The 22,111-nt window shown below is 37.2% G+C and overlaps 2 protein-coding genes and 1 long non-coding RNA gene across 6 annotated transcripts in view; 2 read left to right on the top strand and 1 right to left on the bottom strand.

The window, feature by feature from the left end:
* Positions 1-51: 51 nt before the first annotated feature.
* LOC108246682 lies at positions 52-18,586 on the bottom strand. Its single transcript, XM_017434342.3, has 6 exons — positions 15,633-18,586; positions 7,197-7,306; positions 6,867-6,992; positions 4,623-4,729; positions 2,711-2,892; positions 52-2,631 (listed from the first exon to the last, which is right to left on the bottom strand). The coding sequence occupies exons 1-6, from the start codon at positions 17,994-17,996 to the stop codon at positions 2,470-2,472; spliced, it is 3,051 nt and encodes a 1,016-aa protein (XP_017289831.1). The 5' UTR covers positions 17,997-18,586; the 3' UTR covers positions 52-2,469.
* On the top strand, positions 10,372-10,819 carry LOC112451294. The gene is made up of 3 exons (XR_003040089.1): positions 10,372-10,481; positions 10,551-10,714; positions 10,786-10,819. It is a non-coding gene; the product is annotated as an uncharacterized LOC112451294 (long non-coding RNA).
* LOC108228452 (calcipressin-1) overlaps positions 11,942-22,111 on the top strand; it is a 21,438-nt gene continuing 11,268 nt past the window's right edge. The window contains exons 1-2 of one of the 4 annotated variants that reach the window (XM_037973903.1): positions 11,942-12,163; positions 21,430-21,580. In XM_037973903.1, coding sequence (XP_037829831.1) covers positions 21,449-21,580 — 132 coding nt within the window. In that variant the 5' untranslated portion in view covers positions 11,942-12,163; positions 21,430-21,448. Of the gene's footprint in view, positions 12,164-20,977; positions 21,299-21,388; positions 21,581-22,111 lie in introns of those variants that run through there. The other 3 variants (XM_037973904.1, XM_037973901.1, XM_037973902.1) reach the window with 3 other exon arrangements.

Below are 22,111 nucleotides of genomic sequence, written 5' to 3'. Positions count from 1 at the left end.
AGGAATCCATTATTATATCTCAGGATTAAAAAATTAAACCAAATTGCCCTTTTAGAATTTTATTATACAAAGAAAGGATAAAAAAAGAAATCAATGGAACAACAAAACAAAAACATAAATCACAACAAAATATAATCAACATAAAATTTAATTAACAATACAGTCACATTCTAGTGCTTAATGATCTAATTGACACTCAAATGATGTAAGACTTGTTTATGCTACTGCAAAATGATTTGACAAAAAATACTTACTTATACTTATACTGAAATAATAATTACCATTTCAACTTTATGGAAGCACTGTTCATGCTGTAGATAAGTTGTAAATTGACTGTAACATGAGAATACTTTGAACAGGACACTTTAGATTGGAACTTAGGTTTCATGAAGTTATTATGCATGCAAGAAGTTTGTAATATAGTATGTTTTGCTTTGGAATTTAGACTAGGGGAAAGTTATTTTACCCAAGTTATTATGGTTAGTTTAAGGAGGATTCAGATCAGAAAGGAAAGATGTTTCCTTATCAACTTTAGCATCAAAGGAATTTCATAACCAGACCTGATATTGTTTTTTCTTTGTCACCAGATGATTGATAACAGTTGTCTTTCTATGGTACAAGGCTGCGTTTGGGGTGGGCCTCCTCTGGATCAACTACATCAGATGGATTCCTCCTGATTTGCCAATTGAAAGATGGTGTTAAACACTAAGCAGCTTGTCTTAAAGTTCACCCAAAAGAGTAGTGGTGACTGTGGTGCTTTCATGACTGCATATAGACTCACTTATAAGGCTTCCTTGCCTTGGCTGGGTATGTTGGATTTTGACAGAAATGTAAAAGCATCGGATTACCTTTGACAGATTTCTGCTGAACTTCTACAGTTAGCGAAACAGTTTCAGTCAACTCAAATTCTTACTACTAGACCTGAATCAAAGTAGCAAAATTATAAAGAACAGAGAAGACAAACTCTTGGAAACACAAAGGGAAGGAGACGGTATGAGATCGCTTAGCTTTTCTCTTGATGCCAAGTACATAAATAGTTCTAACAGCCAGTCACGCCTACTGGTTGGTCACAAGTTGACCCCCTGCATGGAGGAATGTTTTGTCTCCTCCTGTTCATTCTGACTCCAGGACATAATTTTAGGCAACGTTTACTGTTGAAACCAGATGTTTAGATATATTGTATAAAAGCCACACATAATTATTTTTCTCACAGTTTGACATAAAATCAGGCTAAACCTTATGTTAGTTTGGATTCCCAAAATTCTTTCTATTTGTTAAATATCCAAATAAGGACAGAGAGAATTTTTTTTATTGCTTTCTCCAAAATTGTCCAATTAAAGACTCATTTGTGTCCCTTTTTATTTGGGTATTTAGCAAATATAGAAATCATGTTGGAAATCCAACCTTGCCTTATACAAACATACATGAAAGGTTTAGTCTGGTTTAATGTCGGACAGAGAGAAAAAAATATTGTTTTTTGTAATATACACAGTGCATGTAAACATTTGGTTTCATCTGTATAATATAAAAATGATCATTAGACATTTTAGTCATTACTGTTATTATTCACGGTTATTAATTTAATGTTCTGTAACATGATCAAATCATCCAAACATTTCTTAAGTAAATACAAAAAAAACAACCAATAAACATTAATAAAGCATTTGATTCATTTTCTCATTAATCATAAACACATCACTTGCAATTATTCATTTAAACATATCTTAAAGATTTTACATTTTCAAAAGGAGAACTTCTTTAAAAACAAAAAAACAAAAAACAGACTCAGTTTCTGTTTTTGAGTCACAGAGGAGAGAATAGAAAGAATGTATGATAGAGTCCAAGTCTTAACACTGTGTTTGATGAGATGAAAGGGTAAAAAGGAGGTTAGCTTCATGCTACCTCCTTGTGAATGTCATTCACAATTTGTTGCCAACAGTTGCAGTCCAGTGTAACACTAGCTTAAAGAGGTAAGGAACAGTCACACAAAAATACTGGAAAAAAAATAAAGGAAATGAGACAGAGAACATGAGTATAAACAAGTACAAAAATGTCTTGTGGATATTGCAAAAATGTTGTGCAGGAGCTACATAAGTGTCCTCCTGCTGAGTTTTACCCCAAATTTTGTTGGGAGTTTATGCAACATAGGAAAACATGTCATAAGTAACCAATTTAGTGTGAATCAAAGTAAAAATTTAAATATTTTCTTGCACTTTTGTGTCTCCAACTAGTCATAAACAGTTGCAGAACAGAGAGAAACAGGCTGAACTCTCCTCTGATTTCCTGTCATTTGTGGCATTTGTATTTTATTTTATTATTTTTTTTTTGGGGGGGTTAAATACTAGTGTATTAAATTTTATATATATATATATATATATATAATCTTTTATTATTGTTTATTTGCTTATATTTTAATCTGCTGAATGTAATTAATCCTTATATAGTCTTTCCATTTGTCCACCCACTCTCCTATTTGATTGTTTTTGCAACATTCAGATAGGCTAACTCTATCTCCCTCTCAGCAGGGCAGGTGCTGGTGAACTCCTCCCTCTGGTAGGCACAGTTTAGATATCTCCACACTCCTGTCATCTCTGTGGGGATTTCAAAGTCACGGTACTTCTTGCCTACAACCTTGGAAAAAATTGCATTAGAGTTGGTTTGTAATATCTAGCTGAGCACATAATTTCTGCTGAAAATTTGGTTACTATACCTTCAGTATGTGTAGCTTAGGCAGCAGGTTACAGTCAGCCAGGGTGAGTTGAGGCCCATCTAGGAAACTTCTGGAGGACTCGGGTAGGTCTCCTGAGGCATCAGCATCAATCTCCTCAGATAGCAGAGTCCTCAGGAAGTTGTCAAGATGCCAAAGAGACTTCACCAAAGCTTTCTCCAAGACTGTAGTCATAGATGCACAGACATAAAGCTCTGCATTAGACTGGCTCATCTTTAGTACCTTGGAAAAATCTTCATACCCCTTGATTTTTTCCACATTTTGTCATGTTACAACAACAAACTGGGATTTTATTTGACAGACCAACACAGTCCTTTAATTGTGATAATTCCAACTAAAATCCAGGACAACTAACTGCCTTTAGAAGTCACATAATTAGTAAACAAAGTCCACCTGTGTGTAATTTAATCTCAGTATAAATCCAGCTGTTCTGTGAAGGTCTCAGAACATTAATGATCAAACAGCATCATTAAGAGACACACCCAACATATGAAGAATAGTTTAAAGCAGAATTGTCAAACTCCAGGCATCGAGGGCCACTGTCCTGGGAGTTCAACACAGCTGATTCAAATGGTTTGATTAGCTCCTCACCAAATCTTTAAGTTCTCCAGGAGCATGGCAACAAGTCATCCATTTAATGTGTCTTTTACGGAAGAGTGGCAAGAAAAAAGTTATTGTTACAAAAAAGCCATAAGAAGTCCCAAATGCACTTTGACACAAGCCATGTGGGGACACAACAAACATGTTAAAGAAGCTGCTCTGCTTAGATCAGTCCAAAATTGAACTTTCTGGCTTAAATATAAAATCCTAAAACACTTCATATTGCCCTCAACACAGCATCACCACTGTGAAACTTAGTGGTGGCAGCATCACGCTGTGAGAATGCTTTTCTTCAGGAGGTACAGGAAAGAAGCTGGTCAGAGTTGATGGGAATATAGATGGAGCTATATACAGGCCAGTCCTTGAAGAACACCTGTTAGAGGCCGAAAAAGACTTGAGACTGGGCCAAATGTTCATCTTACAGCAGGACAATGACCTGAAACATCCAGAAAGAGTTACAATGAAATGGGTATGATCAAAGCATATTCATGTGTTAGAATGACCAGGTCATAGTCCAGATCTAAATCCAACTGAGAATCTGTGGCAAGACTAGAAAAACTGCTGTTCACAGATAATCACTGTCCAATCTGAATGAGCTTGAGCTATTTTGTAAAGAAGAATGGGCAAAAATATATCTAGATGTGCAAAGTGGTATACATAAACTCCAAAAGACTTGCAGCTAGAATTGCAGTCAAAATTGGTTCTACAAAGTATTGCCTGAGGGGGATGAATACAAATGCATGCCACACTTTTCAGATCTTTTTGTAAAAACAAGTTTGAAAACCATGTATCATTTTCTTTCCACTTTACAATTATGCGTTATCTTGTGTGTTGGTCTAATTCCAGTAAAATACTTCTAAACCTGTTATTGTAACATGACAAAATATGTAAAAATTAAAGGAGTATGAATACTTTTTCAAGGCAGTGTAAATATATAACCTAAGGTATCTATTCTTAAAAAAATCTTCCTATTTGATCAGACTTTTTTAACTTGTATGATTTAGCACAAAAACCAGCTGAAAGATGTGTTTTGGATTTTCAGTACATATTCCCTGCTGTTTGCCACTAAGTAGCTGCAGTTAGACTGCCGTAAGAAATGTTTAAAAATAAATACAGATTGTACAACACAACACCATGTCAAGTTAATGACGTACAATAGGCTGTATACATTTTACATATTTTGTCTAGATTTGCTCAGCCATTCATTAAACAGTTAATATTACAATATATTTAATTTGTTAGTACCTCTATGTATGGGGTAATATAGATACCTTGCACCTTGATGCTTTCTTACCATCATTGGTGTCTTTTCTTTGGTTTTTGATGTAAGCTGAAAACCTGGCAAAAATGTCGATTCCTGCTGTGTTAGCTTCACGATGTTTGGGAGCTAGTTTGGGATAGCTAGTGTTAAAGACAAATTACATAAAAAAGATTAATAAACAGGGTGCATATGTGCTTTAATAGACTATGTTTAGTTTGACCACTTGATACAATTTCATATGAATAATTTCTAAGATAAACAATGGTAATCAAACTGCAGTCATGGGGAAATTAAAGTCCACTCTTTCTAAGTTTTAGAGTTTTATGTATCAGTAAGTAATATAAATGATCTGATATTTCACCAGTTTCTAATGCTTCAAATCTTACCCTAAATGTACAAAACCCCACAACAGATTCCAACATGTCATTATTTCTTTATAACTTCTGGAGCAATGTACTTTGTACAGATGAGACCAAAGTAGAGATGTTTGCCCATAATGGTAAAGGGTCATATTTGAAGAAAACCATACACTAGTGGTGTGAACCTGCAAAATTTGGTATCAATCCACTACCAAGTAAATACAGGGCCAGTATCACAGATATTGATCCAACTTGATACTTTTAACTCATAAGGGCAGCCTATAGAATGTCATGTAGGAGAGTGTACTATGTCGTGTTTTATCATCAATTTGCTGAATCTGAGTATATTTTCACGACAATTAAATGACTGTTTTTTTTCTTTCTGTTGTTAATTGGCTAATTTTTTGTGTTTTAAAATCGAGTCAAGTTTCTAGTGCTGGTGTAGATTCTCAATCATCCAGATCATGGGCTGGATGAAAATGACTATTTTTTAAAAAGTTAAAAAATAAAAATAGACTTCTAAACAGAGATCTTATGTAATGTGGATTTACATGCAGATTACATTCACTCTCCTCACAATAGAGGCTCATTAGGGTCTTTATTTAGTAGCTCAAATTGAGCTACTTTGTTCATATGAATGAAGATGTTGATTAGAGTGAAACTGATTGGTATTAGGCTCATTGCTCCATTGTGGGTTTTTGAAAGCTGAAATCTAATGCCCCTTTTCCACTGGCCCTACTACAGAAGCCCCGCTCTACTTGGCCCAGCTTGGCTTGGCTCTATAAAAAATGCATCGTGTTTCCATCGGCCAGTTTGGTCGGTAGAAGAGGATTGCCTCCTTGTGTTGTGGGGGGGGTGTGCGGTAGCGAAACTTGGTGTCATTTGTGGAGACAATGGAAAAGGTATGGACAACGTTGGCCCTGTGTTGTTGCTGTTTTTTAAACTTATGGAGATTCTCCTTAGGCTTCAGGAAGAGAGGTGCAGTGGAAGAAATGCTCTGGATACCGCGATTGTTGCACGGAGTAGTACAGCTGTTATCTGCCGGAGATTTCAGGCTTTACAGCGCCTTCAGCTGGGGGACAGACGGCATAAACGTTGCTGGGTAAGCTAATGCTGTTGTTTATATTCCTATTACTTCGCTACCATTCCAAAATTGTGTATAGTTGTTTTCTTCGCTCTTTATGCATGCATCTGGCCACACCCACGACCAATGAGTGAACAGTAGCTAAGCTTGCATCACCAACGAAAACAGGGCTGGCTCACTGGCCCTGCTTCAAAGCAGGGACCAAAAAAGCAGGGACCGGCCTTGTGTTTTTCTGTGGAAACGCGCACAAAGCAAGCAGAGTAGAGTGGAGCCGGGTCCTTAGAGTCGGTGGAAAAGAGGCATAAGACTTCCTCCTCTTGTTTGACAGAAATGGCTTCCCTCACCCTCGTCTTAAACCATCTGTCTTCTCTGTCCAAAATAATAACTTTTCGGTCCTCAGAAGAGTGTCCCTTATCCTTGAGGTGTAGGTGCACAGCTGAGTCTTGTCCTGGGGAGGTGGCTGTCCTGTGTTGAGCCATGTGTCTGTGAAGAAGCTGTTTGATTTTTCCAATATAGTTCTCACCATTCCTCACTACTCTGAACTGCATACACCATACCGCTCAGTTTGTGTTTCATCAGTATAAAACACCTCATACCAACTATCAAGCACAGTGGTGGAGAGCTGGTGAAACCTGCTTGTTTTGCAGCCACATGACCTGGCAAGGTCCATATCATTTTAATATGACCTGATACAAATTAAAGGTGGGTGGACATTTGTTTTCACTTGACAGTACATCATCAAAAACATCTAGGACATTTTAAAAAACATAATAATATGTGTTGCTCAATTTTACTTCCTTTGGTCAACTTCCACAGATGAATGTGTTTCTGTACCGTGGTGGTGTTAGTTTCTCCTCCAGAAACTCCTCTATCTTATTGACATCGATCTTGACCTCGCCATTAAATGTCATGAAAGGAGGATTGGTTCCTGGAGCCAGGTCCTGTAAATCAGCCGGTTTTCTGACAAACCAAAATTGAAACACATCTGGTTACTATGGTAAACAACATCAAGACCCTTAAGTTTCATTTACACAATTTTTCTCCTTTTATAGAATGCATGCACTGACAGTAAAAGCTTTTCAAGGAGTGTCCTTACCAAAAGTCTTCAAAGACAAATGTTCTAATAATGTTCATAATATGCAAATATGTATGTACATATCTTACCGCTTAAGGTCAACTGTTGTGACGCTAAAGGTAACTCTTTTCAGCAATAGGATCATAAAGAGCCTCTGAGAGAAAGGACAGTTGCCGATGCTCTCCCCATCACTTCCTGCCTGTATACACACAAATACAAAGACACATAGAACACTAAAAATGATTAAAATTATTTAAAAATACACACTAACAAATGTATTTATTAGTTAGTTGATCAGTCAATCCATCAGTTAGTATTTAACCCCTAAGGTCCTATTGAGATACAACTTCTCTGCTTCCAAGTAGTCCTAGTTAAGATGGCAGCATAAGTTAGAGTTAAACGAGATTTGTGTAATTTAAAAAAAAAAAAGAAAAGAAAATATTTTACATAAGAAGACAACTTTTAATAACAACACTTAACAATTCTCAAATTAAAGACATAGCATCACTTGAAGGAATGTATATCACACAATATCTTTCAAACTACTTTTGTTGATAAATGACAGAATTGTTGCCCTTTTGGTCAGATCACGAAAACAACATTATAAGCAATTTAGTGCAATATTGGGAGATCTTGTGCAATCTTTTGGTACTCAGAGTACGTGATGGGGATGACTCCAAACTACTACCATATCAATTTTTAACTTAATTTCTGTAAAATTTACTGAATTGTAGCCATTTTTGTGTTTGCTAAGGTCAGTTCTAGTAGTATTCTTTAATTTAAGTTTCCATAGTCAATTTTACAAATTCTGAGTTAAAAATTGGTGTGGTAATAGTTGAGATTTATTCTCAAAATGGTAACAAATCACCTGAGATCTCAATATCTACTGGGTATAACATTATTTTTAAGATTGTGTTAAAAGGCAGAACTTCATCATTTCTCAACCTAAGATGATAATTTTAAGTTCTGGTAAGAAAAACTGAGTGACAAGCATTCTCTTAAGGAGAGTTTTTTTCCATATATGGTAGTTTTGTTATTAAAGTTCTTTTTAAAATCTTCAGCTTGTATGCATTTAGGTTCTCTTATCCACCCATATGTCTTCGGTCTCAATGCATTGTGGCAAAAACAACAACAACAACAAAAAAAACTATATAAGTTTACATAGATCAAAAACAAATCTTTTCAGATTACTGTACACCACAGGATAAGGAGGTCTGGTATGAGGTGAGGCTCAGCTTATTTTGATTTAAGACCTTTGTCAGACAAGCATAATAATAATAATTTATTAACCTTTTATTAAATTAATTTAGGGGTCCTTCTGGTGTAGGTTTTACACAGTTGTACTGTACATAATGTGAATGTAGTAAGTAATGATAGACAAGTTTGTATTAGCTGCACTCCTGTGGTTAGAGCTCTTGGCGCCAAAGAACAGGCTAATCAGCTTAAATAGTGAGACTGTTGAGATTAACCCTGTAAGCTACTGGCAACAGAAGACCACAGGCACACTACTGAGCCATTAGTGTTCTCAATATGCCTAGCAACAAAATGACAAACAGTAAACTTTATTTTATTTTATTTTATATCTATTTTGGCATAATTGTGATCATTATGATAGAACTAGTTTGTTCTATTCACACATCGACTAACTCTTTGGTTTGCTGTCTCAGTAGAAGTGAAAAAAAACACTGATCTTTTTGAGGACCTCCCAGAACCCAACCATAAATAAGTATATACACTTCAACTATTCCCAAATATTCCCATCTATCTTCATCTACGTTACCAACTGGGCCCTTGACAAAAAAGTCAATTGTTTGAAAATGAGGTCTCAAACACCACAAACTTAGTGTATGAAAGTCTGAAGCGGGGCTCAAATATTGAATGGTTTTGTTGGACTTAAATCTGTTTCATAAGGTCCTTTTTTTTGTTCATGGCCCAGTTTGGAATGTGACTCTGAACCAAAGAGCAGAATGAGACTTTCTGTGTTTTGAGACACACTTCATTCTAGTTTAGCTTAGTTTATTTAAAACTATTTAAAAACCCATGTATTCAAAACATTATTTCTATACAAGAAGAGACACAGTTTGCTAGATTTAGACACTTTAGTCACTTTTAGCCATTTTAGTCTCTGACAGGTAACACAAACAGTATGAAAATATTATTTAAAATAAAAACAAAACAAATAAACAAAATAAATTAAATTGAATAGTTTTAAAATATGAAACACAAGCCAAAACTGTCTTCTTCTATCAGCTGTTCCATTTAGGGGTCACCACACCTCTGCATATCCTTCTTCACTACATTCATGAACTTTATCTCTGGTCTTCCTCTTTTCCTCCTTCCTGGTAGCTTTATATGGAACATAGTGTGTTCAGTATGTCCACTGTCTCTCCTCTGTAGAAGTCCAAATTATCCCAAGCTTTATAATCTTGTGTCCAAATTGCTCATCCTGAGTAGTCCTTCCAACATACCCATTTCTAAGTTGAATACAATACGCATAGATAAATGACAGAGCCTCTGTCATCCTTCTACTGATTGTATTTTACATCATATTATATAGTATTTATTTATTCATTGTCTTATATCAAATGTCTCTGCTGCTGTAACACAATAATTTCCTGTAAGGGATTAATAAAGTGTTATTTTATCCTAATGCTGTCCATTTTACTCTCTCCAAATGGAGTTTCTTCTACCCAGAGGGTTGCCATTCAAAAGCCAGAGCTCACTTAGTTTAAGCTTTTTTGTGTATGTCATAAGCTTTGGCTCTGAAACACACACACAAAAAGAGTGCTAATTTGGCACTAACTACTTCCTGACCCAGAGCTAAGAACTCCTTTTTTAGGAACAGGTGTCAGGCTCATGAAGACCAATAACCAATGAAAATATTTTGAGCTTCATAATTAAAAAAGTTAGTTTCAGTTTTACTTTGCTTAACTGAAGAGAAAATGTTCCATTTCAATATGAATAAGAAGTCAAATTAGTCATGGAATAACATGAACACAGTCTGTTATGTTCCTGCAGTCAAGTAACACCGGACAGTGAATCAGAGCATATCACAGAGCTGCCTCAATCACTGGTTTCAACTGATAAACAGTGTTTGAAGCACTATTTATGAACATTTTCAATTCTTTTAATCTCACCAATTTGTGTTTATGAAACCTGCTAAAACACTCTGTGTAATTTCTTTTTATCAGCAGTGTTACTGTCAGGAGTCTGGAGTTTTTGTTTTCTGCCTGCTATTTCCCCCTGAGATCCAGCAGAGGGTGCCTGTCATCAGGAGGAGCTACCAGCAGGTGGTTCTAATAATCAGCTCATCAAGGGAGGCTTAAAAGGACGCTGCAGCCAACACTTCACCGTCAGAGCATTTTACCTGTATGGTATGTGAGTTACCTCTAGACCAAACTAACTTCTTGGACTTTGCTTCATGCAACCTTGCTTTGTTCCAGGTTCCATAGTTCAGAGACTCAGACCTTCATAGACCAAGTTCCTTCCTGACTGAACCCTGCTCACCCTCCAACACCACTGGATCACAAACTCAACTGGATTCCACCACAACAGGACTCAGACTTATACATTGGACCCCTCCGGGAAAAGTCATCTTCAACTTCCAGTAAGCATTACCTCTGCCAATAAAATCATCGCCATCAACAAACCACCAACTAATCCTGTCTCCCATCACAGTTGCCGCTCCAGTATCTTTGTTCCTGGCTTCCAGTACACTATTCACTGTGTTCAATAAATCTTTATATTCTTATTTCCTGGCTCCTGAGTGTGTTCTGCATGTGGGTTAAATCCCTGCCTAAAATCATGACTGTTACAAATACAATCTGAGATCAAATGAGTTTTCTTAGTTCACAAGCACTGACTATTGTTTAAAATGTGTCTATAAAATAGATTGGTAATAATAGGACATCTGTTTGCAGGAAATGACACAAACCCTTTGATCTAAGTATATAAAGTCTTTCTGCACTTTGATCCTCTAAAAAAATTTTAATCAATAAGAGAGGATTGTTCATTTACTGTATGAGACATTTAATGTGCCACAATGACATAGCTCTGAGTTGGCTCACTGGCTGTAGAAAACCAAATTGGTTCTTAACTAGAGCCAGTTAAGACCAATCTCTAGCACTATCCCTGGTCTGCCACTGGAACCTTATTAGTGGAAAAACCCTAAATGAAAAACTTGACCATCTCTGCCACCTCAAGCTCTGCCTCCTGTCGTTTTGTCTCCAAACCAAACATCACAACAGGCCTCACTGTCATCATAAATGCTTGCTTTGATGTGCGTAATGCCACATTCACTCTTGAAATCAGCAAAAGCAGAAAATGTAAACTGTGGAGTTTCTTTCACATGCAAAAATAGAAGTTAAAAATGGCATGACAGTGTTTGTTGTTGGAGTAAATGCTACTTCAGGCCATTTCCTGAATTTATCAACAAGGGTGATGGCAAACCTGCAGTCTTAAGCAATGTCAACAGCAATGTGCTGAAATGGACCTCTAGAAACTTGACAGTTTGTAATGTGGCAGGTGAAAAACTAGCAGTTTTGTCACATACCTGACACATATTAAATGATGACAGGACTGTGTAGACCAAATCATCCATATCTGGTCACCAGTAAAGTTCACTGAGGCATTGTTTAGAGCAGGGGTAGGCAACCCTGGTCCTGGAGAGCCACTATCCTGCATATTTTACTTGTTTCTCTGCTCCAACACACCTGATTTGAATCAATGTCATTAACAGGCTTCTGCAGAACATGAAGAGGTGATTTAACCACTGAATCAGATGTGTTGGAGCAGGGAAACAAGTAAAACATATAGGATAGTGGCTCTCCAGGACCAGGGTTGCCTACCCCTGGTTTAGAGCAAACCATGCCCTGGCGTCCTTTGTGAGCCAGGTACCTTTATTCACGGAGACTTGGGAACTATGAGATGTTATCTTCTGAATATCAGTGGTGACTCTATAACCAGATCATGAGGCACAAGAAATTGAAGTTTTACTTCTTCTGAAGGAGGCTTCTTTTCTTTAAACCATCCGGAGTGACTGATTCGTTGCAACTTGGTAAGTTCAGGACAGTCTTCACATCCATTCATTTTCTTTACCCACTTCTCATTCAACTTTAAAATTAGCAAGTGAGAGTGCAGTCAGGAGAGGGGGGATTTCTATCTTTGTGATCAAGTCCTGTTCAGAATCTGCAAATGTATTAGTGGATCTCAGTTTTTAGCATACAGGTCACCCTAAGTTGTTTATTTGAACCTTGTGGATGAACCCTTTAAAATTTTCAAGATTGTGGGTTGAAGCAGAATCAACATTATTCACTGTGCATGTTTGTGTCTTTTTGGTGTAGGTTTTAAGCAGTTATACTGTACAAAATGCAAATGCAGTAAGTAATGAAGTTTGTATTAGCTGCAGTCCTGTGTTGTTAGAGCTCTTGGCACCAAAGAACAGGCTAATCAGCTTAAATAGTGAGAATGTAAAGATTAACCCATCATCCTGTTTAATGAAAGTCTGTTCTCCACCAGTAATGTTAATTTGCAGTGTTTTAATCAAGTCCAGGCCTAGTAGTGATAACCAAGTTTTCATTATATAGAACAGTGCTGGAACTTTGTTGTTTCGTTCTGCTGCTGTAGCTTGTGACAGGTAGGTCACCTTTAGCATATTTGACCAGTTTAACTTTGGATTCTGTCAGTGGGCATTGTGCAAAATGTTGCTTGTAGACCGTTTCTGGTAAAATAGATACAGAAACTCCAGTGTCTACATTTAACTCCAGGATCTGGGCGTTTCCTTGTTGTGCTTCAATGTTAATTTTGCATGTGAACTTATCAAGTGCTGCAGCCATCACCTTAACATCATTAATGCACAGTACTGCTAAACCACTTCTCTTGCTATAGCCACCGACAATTTGCATACTTTGGCATAATGTCTCTTTTTCTTGCAGTTGTCACAATTTACTTCAGCACCATGACTTTTTTTAATCATTCGTCAGGTGTATATCTGATCCACATCTGAAGCAATAATTTTGATTTTTTTTTATGACTTGCCTGTTTAAAATGAACATGAGGTGGAACTCCATGTGTTTAAGCTGTTTATGCCTCTCTTTTCCCTAAGAAAAACAAAAAGAACATTGCACCATTTAAGGTCTGTACAGGTGCAAGCAGGGAAGTTTTAGCAGCTGAGCAGTGTAGAATTTTTAACTGCTGCTTCCACCTGACATGCAATGGTTAGTATTTTGTCCAGTAGGAGGCCCTCCTTCATCAGTAACCTATCCTTCACAGCACTGAGATAAGCATTAAAAGTTAGCTGATCTTTTATTAGTTCATTTTCCATGGCTCCAAAGCTACATGTTGCAGCTCATGGTTTCATTGGCACATTGCACATGTTCTCTGAATGTGTGTCTGCATGCCAGTACAATCAGTCTGGGGACCAAATGTCTTTCAATTGCAGCCAAGGCTTCATCAAATGTTGTATCGTGATCAGGTAGTGTGTAGAACAGACACTATCCCTCTGGAGCTAAGCAGTGTAGTTAAATGACATGTTATCTTTCAATCAGCCTTTTGTCTCCTTGTGCAATTATGACGAGTTTGTATTTTGCAAACATTTTCCACCACATTGTAAATGACATAGGAGGTTCACCACCCTGAAGCAGGAATGGCAATGGACTCTGTACTGAAGCTGTTATCCAAAGCCACAATTTTTTTAGTGGCAGTTGTTAATGAAGAAGAGAGATGGTGGGTAACCTCTGGAACTTTATTGTAGCAAGTGTGCTATAACGCCAGACACCATTACAGAACTCTATTCAGTCTCATTCTTCTTCTGCAGTCTTATCTCTACAGTTTCTTCTGCCCTATGCTGTCACAGTAATGACATCTAGTGACAAGAAATAATAACAACATAACATAAATGCGTTCACTGTGTACACCTCAGAACACAACATCCCAACTTTCTTCCACCTGCTCCCTACGCTCACTACAGATCACAATGACATTAAAGACTAATAAACAAATTATACTAAGTTTTGTAGAACCTAAATGGAGGTAGAAAAGAGTTTATTGTTCAGATAATAAGAATACTGATTTTGCTAAGTAAAACTGAAAACTATTAAGTCTAAAACTGTCAAGGAAAATATGTAATTCTAACTGATCAAGAAATTGAAATTCACTAATATTGCTAATTACAGGTAAAGGTAGCTTTTGCCCTTTGACTACAGATAGTAATTGGTGTTAATGTGAGGGTATGTGAGTAAGACATATGTAGACAGTAGGTAAGTGAGAAACCTCACCTTGATCTGCTTTTGAGATCCTATTAGTGGTGATCTTAGGGATGTCCTAATCCAACAAGCATGATAGTCTACGATATATCAAGCATGCAGTTCTGCAGGTCGTAGCATAACACTTGAAACTCACTGTACAGTTAACACAGTGTCTTTAGTACTTTTTCTTTCCTCCCTGTAGCTTTTCGATGTGCTTTAATATAAAACTGAAATTATCTTTAGGGAGCAGCAGACAATAAAAAAATTGTGTCAAAAATGGAATAACATGAACAACTAAAAAAATTCTAAAGAAATTTTGATGGGTGCCAATGCAGATACTGCATGAAATTCCAACATCTAGCAGTGTTTTTCCTCTTAAGTCCAATAATAATCTGGGACTTATTTTTGCAATAAATCAAGATGAAAAAAATGTTGACTTTTTGATGTATGAACAGTTTAAGAAGTGTAAAGAGACCCAAGATTAAAAGAAATGTTAAACCTGGTGCTAGTGTCTTTTTAGGGACACCATGATAAACCACACACCTGTCTCTCACTCCTTGATAGCACTTTTAATAAGACAGATAAAAGAAATGTAGCGTAGAAAATAATCTTCAAACAAACAGTCACTGTGTGAAAACTTTAAGTCCCACTAAAAGAAATTCCTGAACTGTGAAGGGCAGATGTGTCTGATGGTCACATGTGGCTATTTTTGTGGCTGGTGTTTCATGTAGGAGATATGACAAGTTCAAAAGACACTTCACCTCCAATTGTGAAGAAAAAAATAGAGCTCAGATACAGAGGAAGTCAAAGAAATTTTGTATGTGTATTTTATTTTGGGGGGATTTGAGCAAAAACCAGAAGTCTCTTACAGCTGAGAGACATGCTAAGTTAAAACGGACAAAAACACCAATTTTGATGTATAAACCCTGTAAGAAGTGTAATACCTGCAGAAATATAAAGAGTTAGCAAAAAAAATTGAAAAGGCTATTAAACAAGCTGCATACAACAGATAAAATAATAATTATTTATAATTTTTACACAAAACACACTTCTAAAAAGCTAGACCATTCATCCAACACACTTTAGCTGCTATTCCATTGAAAATATCAGCTACCATGACCCTTTTTCATATTGCAGCTTCACTGATCTTTAGGACTTAGCAATATTACCAATCTCATTTTTGTAGCTTCACAATTGAAATGTTTTGGAGTAACAGTATTTTTATTTCACGTAGCATTATACTGTATGTTTAAGGTGCAGTGTGTATAAAGGACTACCCACCTTCACAAAGAGATATATCTTGTAGTTCTGATCTTGAAGTGTTCGATTGTCCCGGCGCTCAGTAGACAATGGACTCTGAGACATTTGTTGGACCTCCTCTCTCGTCTCTAGGGCCACCTCCTCCCGTTGGGGAATGTATGACTGGCCATCGTCCAATAGCACCACTCGCTTTTTCTTCACTTGCTCGTTTTTAGGCAGAGACTTGTTTTTTATCACTGACTTTAGCTCTTTTATCCAGCCTTCCTTGATGTTTTCATCTGCCAATGGTTCTTTCTTCACCCATTCATTACCACTCCTGTCAGTCTCCCAAACATCCTTTTTAACAGGTCGAAGTTCTTTTCTCCACTCTTTCATCTCTTGTGCTACCCCATCTTCTTCTTGGTCTTTTTTAATCCATGCATTGTCTTTTCTCATGGGTGACAGCACTTTTGATTTCCCCAGTCCTTCTTTGCCAGTCAATTGTGGCTGTAGAGACAAAGTCCCATGTTCCATTGCTTGCTTCAGTTCTTTAACTTTTCTTTTTCCTCTATTCTCATCATTCTCCCCATTTTTGTCTTCTTTTTTACTTTGTTTAATGCTTTCTTTGTTCTTTATTTCAAATTTTTGTTCCTCATCCTTTTCTTTTTGCAGCTGTCGACTTTCCTTCACCTCTGTTTCATCAATGGTAGCACCTGAATTGGTACCAAGAATTTCTTCTTCGACATGTTTAATTGGGACCTCCTCTGTCTCTTCAATTTCATCATCTAAAACAGTCACAGGACCTTCTGCCATCTCCACCCCTCCTGTCATTATCTCTTCTTCTCGTCCTGCCTTCTTTTTAGAGAGTCTTTTTTGTTTTTGGTGCCGTCTGAGGTTACCCACCCAATCTGCCCCTAATCTTTTGATGACTTTTAAAGGATGCTTTTGTGAATTACCTTCTGTAGGTGCTGTGGATTTATTTTCTTTGGATGGGACCTCACTTACTGTCTGATTCAGGTCAACCTCAGCCATCTCAAAATTCTCAATTTTTTCCTTGTCTACAGGCACCTTCTCCACATGCAGCGCCACTGGCTCTTGAGGAATCTCTTTGTCCTGGTTTTTGACCTGAGAAAAGGGTTTTCTCTGCATTTCTAGATGATCTTTTTCTTTATGTTTCTCCTCAACCCCTAACTCTCTAACAACTGCCTTACCAATCTTTCTTCCCTCTTCCTTCATATCTGTCATCTCTAGAAAATCAACTCCAATCTGCTGAACTTTCTCTTCCTGTATTTCCTTCAGACTGATCCCTTTCTCCACAGTGTCCTCAGTCCATCTTTCTGACAGTGACTGTTTTTTATAAGTGGCCAGCTCTAGTTGTTCCATCTTTTTATCTGCCCTACCTTCTATTCCTAAAATGTTTTCAGATAGGTCTTCACAAGAAGCAAAAGTTGCATCTTTCATATTTTTCTGGACCTCCTTATTCTCAGTTTTTGTCTCTATAGAGTTCTCTTCTTCCCACATATCATCAGTGATAGACTTCCATGTGATAGAGTGGAAGTTGTTCCTGTCAATGTTTCTTATTTCTATTTGAAGCTCAGTGGCTAGTTGGTTGGCGTGACTGGTGATATCTCCAGCTGGGCCAACTGGGTCAGTAATGTCATTGCTAAGAAAGGTCAAATTACTATGAGTGTTGACTTGTTCATTTATTGCTGCGTTAACTTGGGTCCCATTTGTTTCCACATCCTCTGGAATTTCTAATATGTTGTCAGACGTTAGCAAAGTAGTAACTCCTGTAACGCTTTTAGCACATAACTGTGTACTGTCTGCTAATTCCCCTACTGAGACATCAAATTCCTGAAAATGCACATTATAATTTGAGACTTCACCAATTTTTTCCATTTCTTGATTTGTTTCAAGACTTACTATTGCTTCTTTTTGCTTCTGTTTTTCCTCTTTTCTTCCTTCTTTATGTTGTAATATCTGCCGATTCTTAATCTCTACTGACACAAGAGGACAATCATTCATGATCTGCATGTTCTCACTTTCCTTCTTTTTTGTTTTTACATCTGTCTTTTCCTGCTCTTGATCCCCTGCTTCTCTTTGTCTAATCCCATTTTCTTCTTGTTTGCTGTAACTTTCCTCAACCTCTCTTGTGACTCCATGCCGTGCCACTTCAATAGTGTAGATGGCACTATTTGTTCCTCTGCTTCCATTCCCATCACCCTCAGTTTGGTTCTGTCCTTCTTCACCAAATAACAAAGCATCTTCACCTACTTCCTCTGCAAGTTCCACTTCTTCACCCTCCTTCCCCTCCCTACCTGTCTGAGTATCCAGATCTGAACAAAAGACCAGAGGACTGCAGACAATGGACAGGTCTAGGTTAGGGCAGGAGCTTGACTGAGCCATTGAGAAATTGGAAAAACTTAGCACTGGCTCACAAAGAAATGCAGCTCAGGGTTCCAAGATAGGTTTTCTTTTTTTTGAATATCTCAAGTTTATGAAAAATTTCAAAAATAGATAAATTGGATTTTGAAGTTATAAGTAACAAAAAAAAAGAAAGAAATACTAGTTTCCAGTTTTGATCCAGTGTTGACTCAGGTTGGTAATTCTTCAGTTCAAGGAATTGTCAAAGATCCTCTTGTCACATAAAAATAGTAAAGAAAAATTTGAAAAAAAAACAACCTTTTTTTTTTGTTTGTTTCTAAGTTTGAAGCAAGCAGCAGCAATACAATATTTCAAAATAGTTCCCAAATCCTGGAACTTGCTTGAAATTCCAAAGACAGATGAAAGCTTTTACCGTGCTTTTGTATGCATTGATTGTTTTAAGCGTTCTTCTGAAAAGATAAATTAAAAAAAAAATCCAGCTAAAATATCATCATTATTCACCTGAACAGTTTGTAGGAGCAGACATTCTGATTTTTTCCTTGCAGATCTGGAACTCCTGAAACAGCATGCTCTGCCAGAACAGTTAAACATCCGTAGAAACAATCTCCCTCTTTCACTCCACTGCTCTCTCCTCAGCCGATTAAATGACGGCTTATCCCCACATGACCAGAGGCTTAAACCCCTTTGCCATCCAGGGAACAGCACCACCTGAGAGGAATTTTCTTCAAAACACTTTTGTCTTATATAAACTACATGCACCCTAATCTTAACCAACATGCACAATATGATTGACTTAACTCAATCTTTAAATTTGCTTATTCCACCAACTAACTAAAATATCTTCTAGTCAACCAAACATGACTTGTTCTTAAATAAACAACAGAAAATCTCATCGAAGTGTGCTTAATCCCCCACCCCTCCATTATTCATTCTTCATGATTAAACTGTCACAGCTCCTTCAGGTTGGATGGGTGCTGCTTGTGTCCAACAATCTTTAAATCTGTTGAGGTATCTACCTTTACCTCCCCAAATTGGTTGTTGGGAAAAACCTTCAGGAGACGTTACCTTAAAGTTTAACAGGTTTATTCAAACACTATTAGTCAATATTCATACAATAATAAAATTAGATGCATCTGGGAGACAATCAATGGGAATGAGATACAGATCACCTTGAAAACTAGTCAAGCCATCACCCCAGGATTTTCTGAAGAGACAAAGTATGTTTGTCTGGTCTTATTACTAGGCCCCCCTTCCTCCAGAGGTTGGATCACTGCCTCCCTTCTCTGGAGGTCAAAGGGCAACTCCTTCCCCCTTCCTGGCTGGCACGTCCGTTGCTCACATTCCAGGGTGTCTATCACCTCTCTCTCTTTCCAGATAAACTAAACAACTACTTGTTAAAGCTTTTAAAATGGTGGCTAAATATCAAATGGTGATAAACACAAATCAGATAAAGATATAATAATCGAATGTTAAATAAATCATGGGAGAATAAATACAAGGCCTTTGTTAGGGTTTTTACATTATCAGCCTTTGTGCTCATGTGGAACACTGCCTACGTGAGAGACCAAGGTCAGACGGCGGGCCGGCGGGCGCCACACCATCTGGCTCTCCCAAACAGTGATGTGTTATGTGTTTTTGCTATGATCAGAACTGGCCTTGGCTTGCTAAGATCAACCCCTTTTTTCTTCTTATTTCTTCTTCCTTTAAATAAAGAGAAAGCCCAAGTAAGGAGGCAGAACTTCCTGGACAGCACGCCATTAGGAGCTGTTGTGGAATCTCTCCTCTTTGCGAAGGCCTTCACAAAAAGACAACAAGCCTCTCCGGTGTGATTTTTTTCTTAGCAGGTTAAATAAATGAAAACCCTGACAGCCTTCTATTCCACAAATCAAACCAAAGATTCTGAGCTGGTTGGAGGTCTAGGCTTTTACTGGACCATTCCTGGTAACTTCAAGTCAGTTTGACCTGGCCATGGGAAGGTTAAACCAGTGAAGTGTTACTTTAGTAGTGTGTTTAGAGTCATTGTCCTATTGGAAAGTAAACCTTCATCCCACTCTCAAACCTCTGAAAAACTCAAACAGGCTTCCCTAGAGAATTTTTCAATATTTTGCTTCATCCCTCTTTCTTTTAACTCTTAGCAGAAAAACATGCATGAATTATGACGGTGTTCATAGCACGGTGAGAGAGGTTTTTCTTCAGCTACAAAAACTTTAGTTTTAATCTTACTTGACCCCAGGCACATCTGCAATGCTGATTTCAACAGTCTGCCGTGAGCAGTTTCATGTTCAGACATTCCTCACAATATCTGTTCAAAAGATTATCACGAAGAAGCAATACCTTGCAATAATATATTAGCTCTATTAAGTGTCAAATCATCAAGAAAATATATCATTTATAAAATTTATCATACTGTATATTAAATAATTCTCAAACTAAAGGATTTTTTTGTTGATTTTTCTTGGGTCCCTGCACATGTGAGAGTAGATGTAAAAAAAGATGCTTGCTAAACAATCATTATAGTCTAAACTTCAGAGTTCATTCAGAAAGACAGAGGGTTGATCAATTTTTCTATAAATTATACTGAAGGACATTTTTTTATAACATTCAAAAATATGTTGGGCTGTCAGAAAGGTAGGAAATAATACAAAAGATGAATCAATTTTATTCACAGTAGAATAGGTCTCACAGGACAAAACTCTTTAATTAGTAGAAAAAAAATCAACTGTGTTTGTGATCATTGCAGTCGACCAAAATATGTTTCCATTGTGTTTTATAAAAATGTAGAACATTAGAAAAAGAAAACGACATCTGAAAGAAACTCAGTTAGTTTATAATTGTGCAAAAGATAATCTCTTTGCAGGTGCCAAACGGAAAAAGGGCTCAAATTATGTCATTTTTGGAAATACATCATTTTTTTTAGAAATAAATCTAGTTTCCCCCCCAGTCTTTATCCTGTTCGCTCTCCAGTCCAGTAAGTGGCGCTAATTTACCTCACAGTCCGTTTACTACCTGCGTTTAAACTGAAGAAGACGAGGAAGAAGAAGGAAAATATTATTGTGAAATTTGTGGTTATTATTATTATTACAAAACATTCTTCCGTTTTAAATGATTGATTTAGCAATAATCCAGCGACTCCCGTCAGGATTACCTGTCTAACAGAGAGATATCTACGAAATAGTTTGTGTACGTCTGCTCAAGAGGACCGTTTTGATTTCCTGGAGTTAGCAGAAGCGGCTAGCTAGGCTAGTGCAGCATTAAGAGCAGCTTTAGAACTTTTAACTGGACAAAACCGATGCACACTGAGGTGTTTAAACTCCAGCTGTAGTGTAAGTACGGTAATTCATTTGTTTTAAATTAAATCATATGCTCATTGTAGTGACTGTCAAACGTTAGCCTAATCATTTGTGTTTCTACAGATTTTTCTGTAGTCTGCTCAGTTTTGTCCCTGTGTCTCCAGGAAGGACTCGTAGATTGACATGGAGATGCAGCAGGCTGTGAATGGAGCTGAGGAGGAGGAGGCCACGGTAGATGTCCACTTTACTGATTTACCGAACGCCCTTATTGCCTGCAGAGTACCCGAGGATCTGTTTAACGAGGGCAGCCTGAAGGTAATTTGATATCCTCTGTCATACTTTATTACTTACTGGTGCTTTTGGGTATTCATAGTTTTGAGCTGCTGGCCTTTTTTTACAGAGATATTTGTCCATTCTATATTGGTTCCTATTTTTGCACTTTAAGTGCATTTTTTGCACAGTAAGTACAAAGGTTTTTCTACAAATTAATTGTTGTAGAAAAATGAGACTCCCTGATAAGAGCCTGATTGTCTCTCAGACGTCCTCATTAGTTGTAACAGAACTGTCCTGTATAGTACATATCTGTTCACAGTTCAATGCTTGCTCAGCTGCCCTCTAAGTGATATGACCTTGCAGTTATGAACAGACTGACGACGCTGAAGTTGGCATCAAATTGTAGCGTCGAATAGCTTAAGGGCGATTCCACCTAATTTTTCACTACCATCCACNGTCTTTAATTGATTCTAATTTAAAAACTACAAATCGTAGACACTTCAAACCTGGACTGGATTCTTCTACTCTTCCAGATACATGTTTAAAACCATGATTGGGATTTGTGAAACCTTT

Source organism: Kryptolebias marmoratus, linkage group LG23 (genome assembly GCF_001649575.2).
Source record: "Kryptolebias marmoratus isolate JLee-2015 linkage group LG23, ASM164957v2, whole genome shotgun sequence".
Classification (NCBI taxonomy): domain Eukaryota; kingdom Metazoa; phylum Chordata; class Actinopteri; order Cyprinodontiformes; family Rivulidae; genus Kryptolebias; species Kryptolebias marmoratus.
This window is presented reverse-complemented; position numbering and strand designations above follow the sequence as displayed.

Bases quoted from the DNA above. Each gene is read 5' to 3' on its own strand.
- LOC108246682 (XM_017434342.3), bottom strand. From the start codon at position 17,996: ATGGCTCAGTCAAGCTCCTGCCCTAACCTAGACCTGTCCATTGTCTGC. The intron at 2,893-4,622 runs GTAAGAAAGCAT...CTATGACTACAG, and splicing joins AAGAAAAGACACCAATGATG to TCTTGGAGAAAGCTTTGGTG. The intron at 2,632-2,710 runs GTATAGTAACCA...ATTTTTTCCAAG, and splicing joins CTAAGCTACACATACTGAAG to GTTGTAGGCAAGAAGTACCG.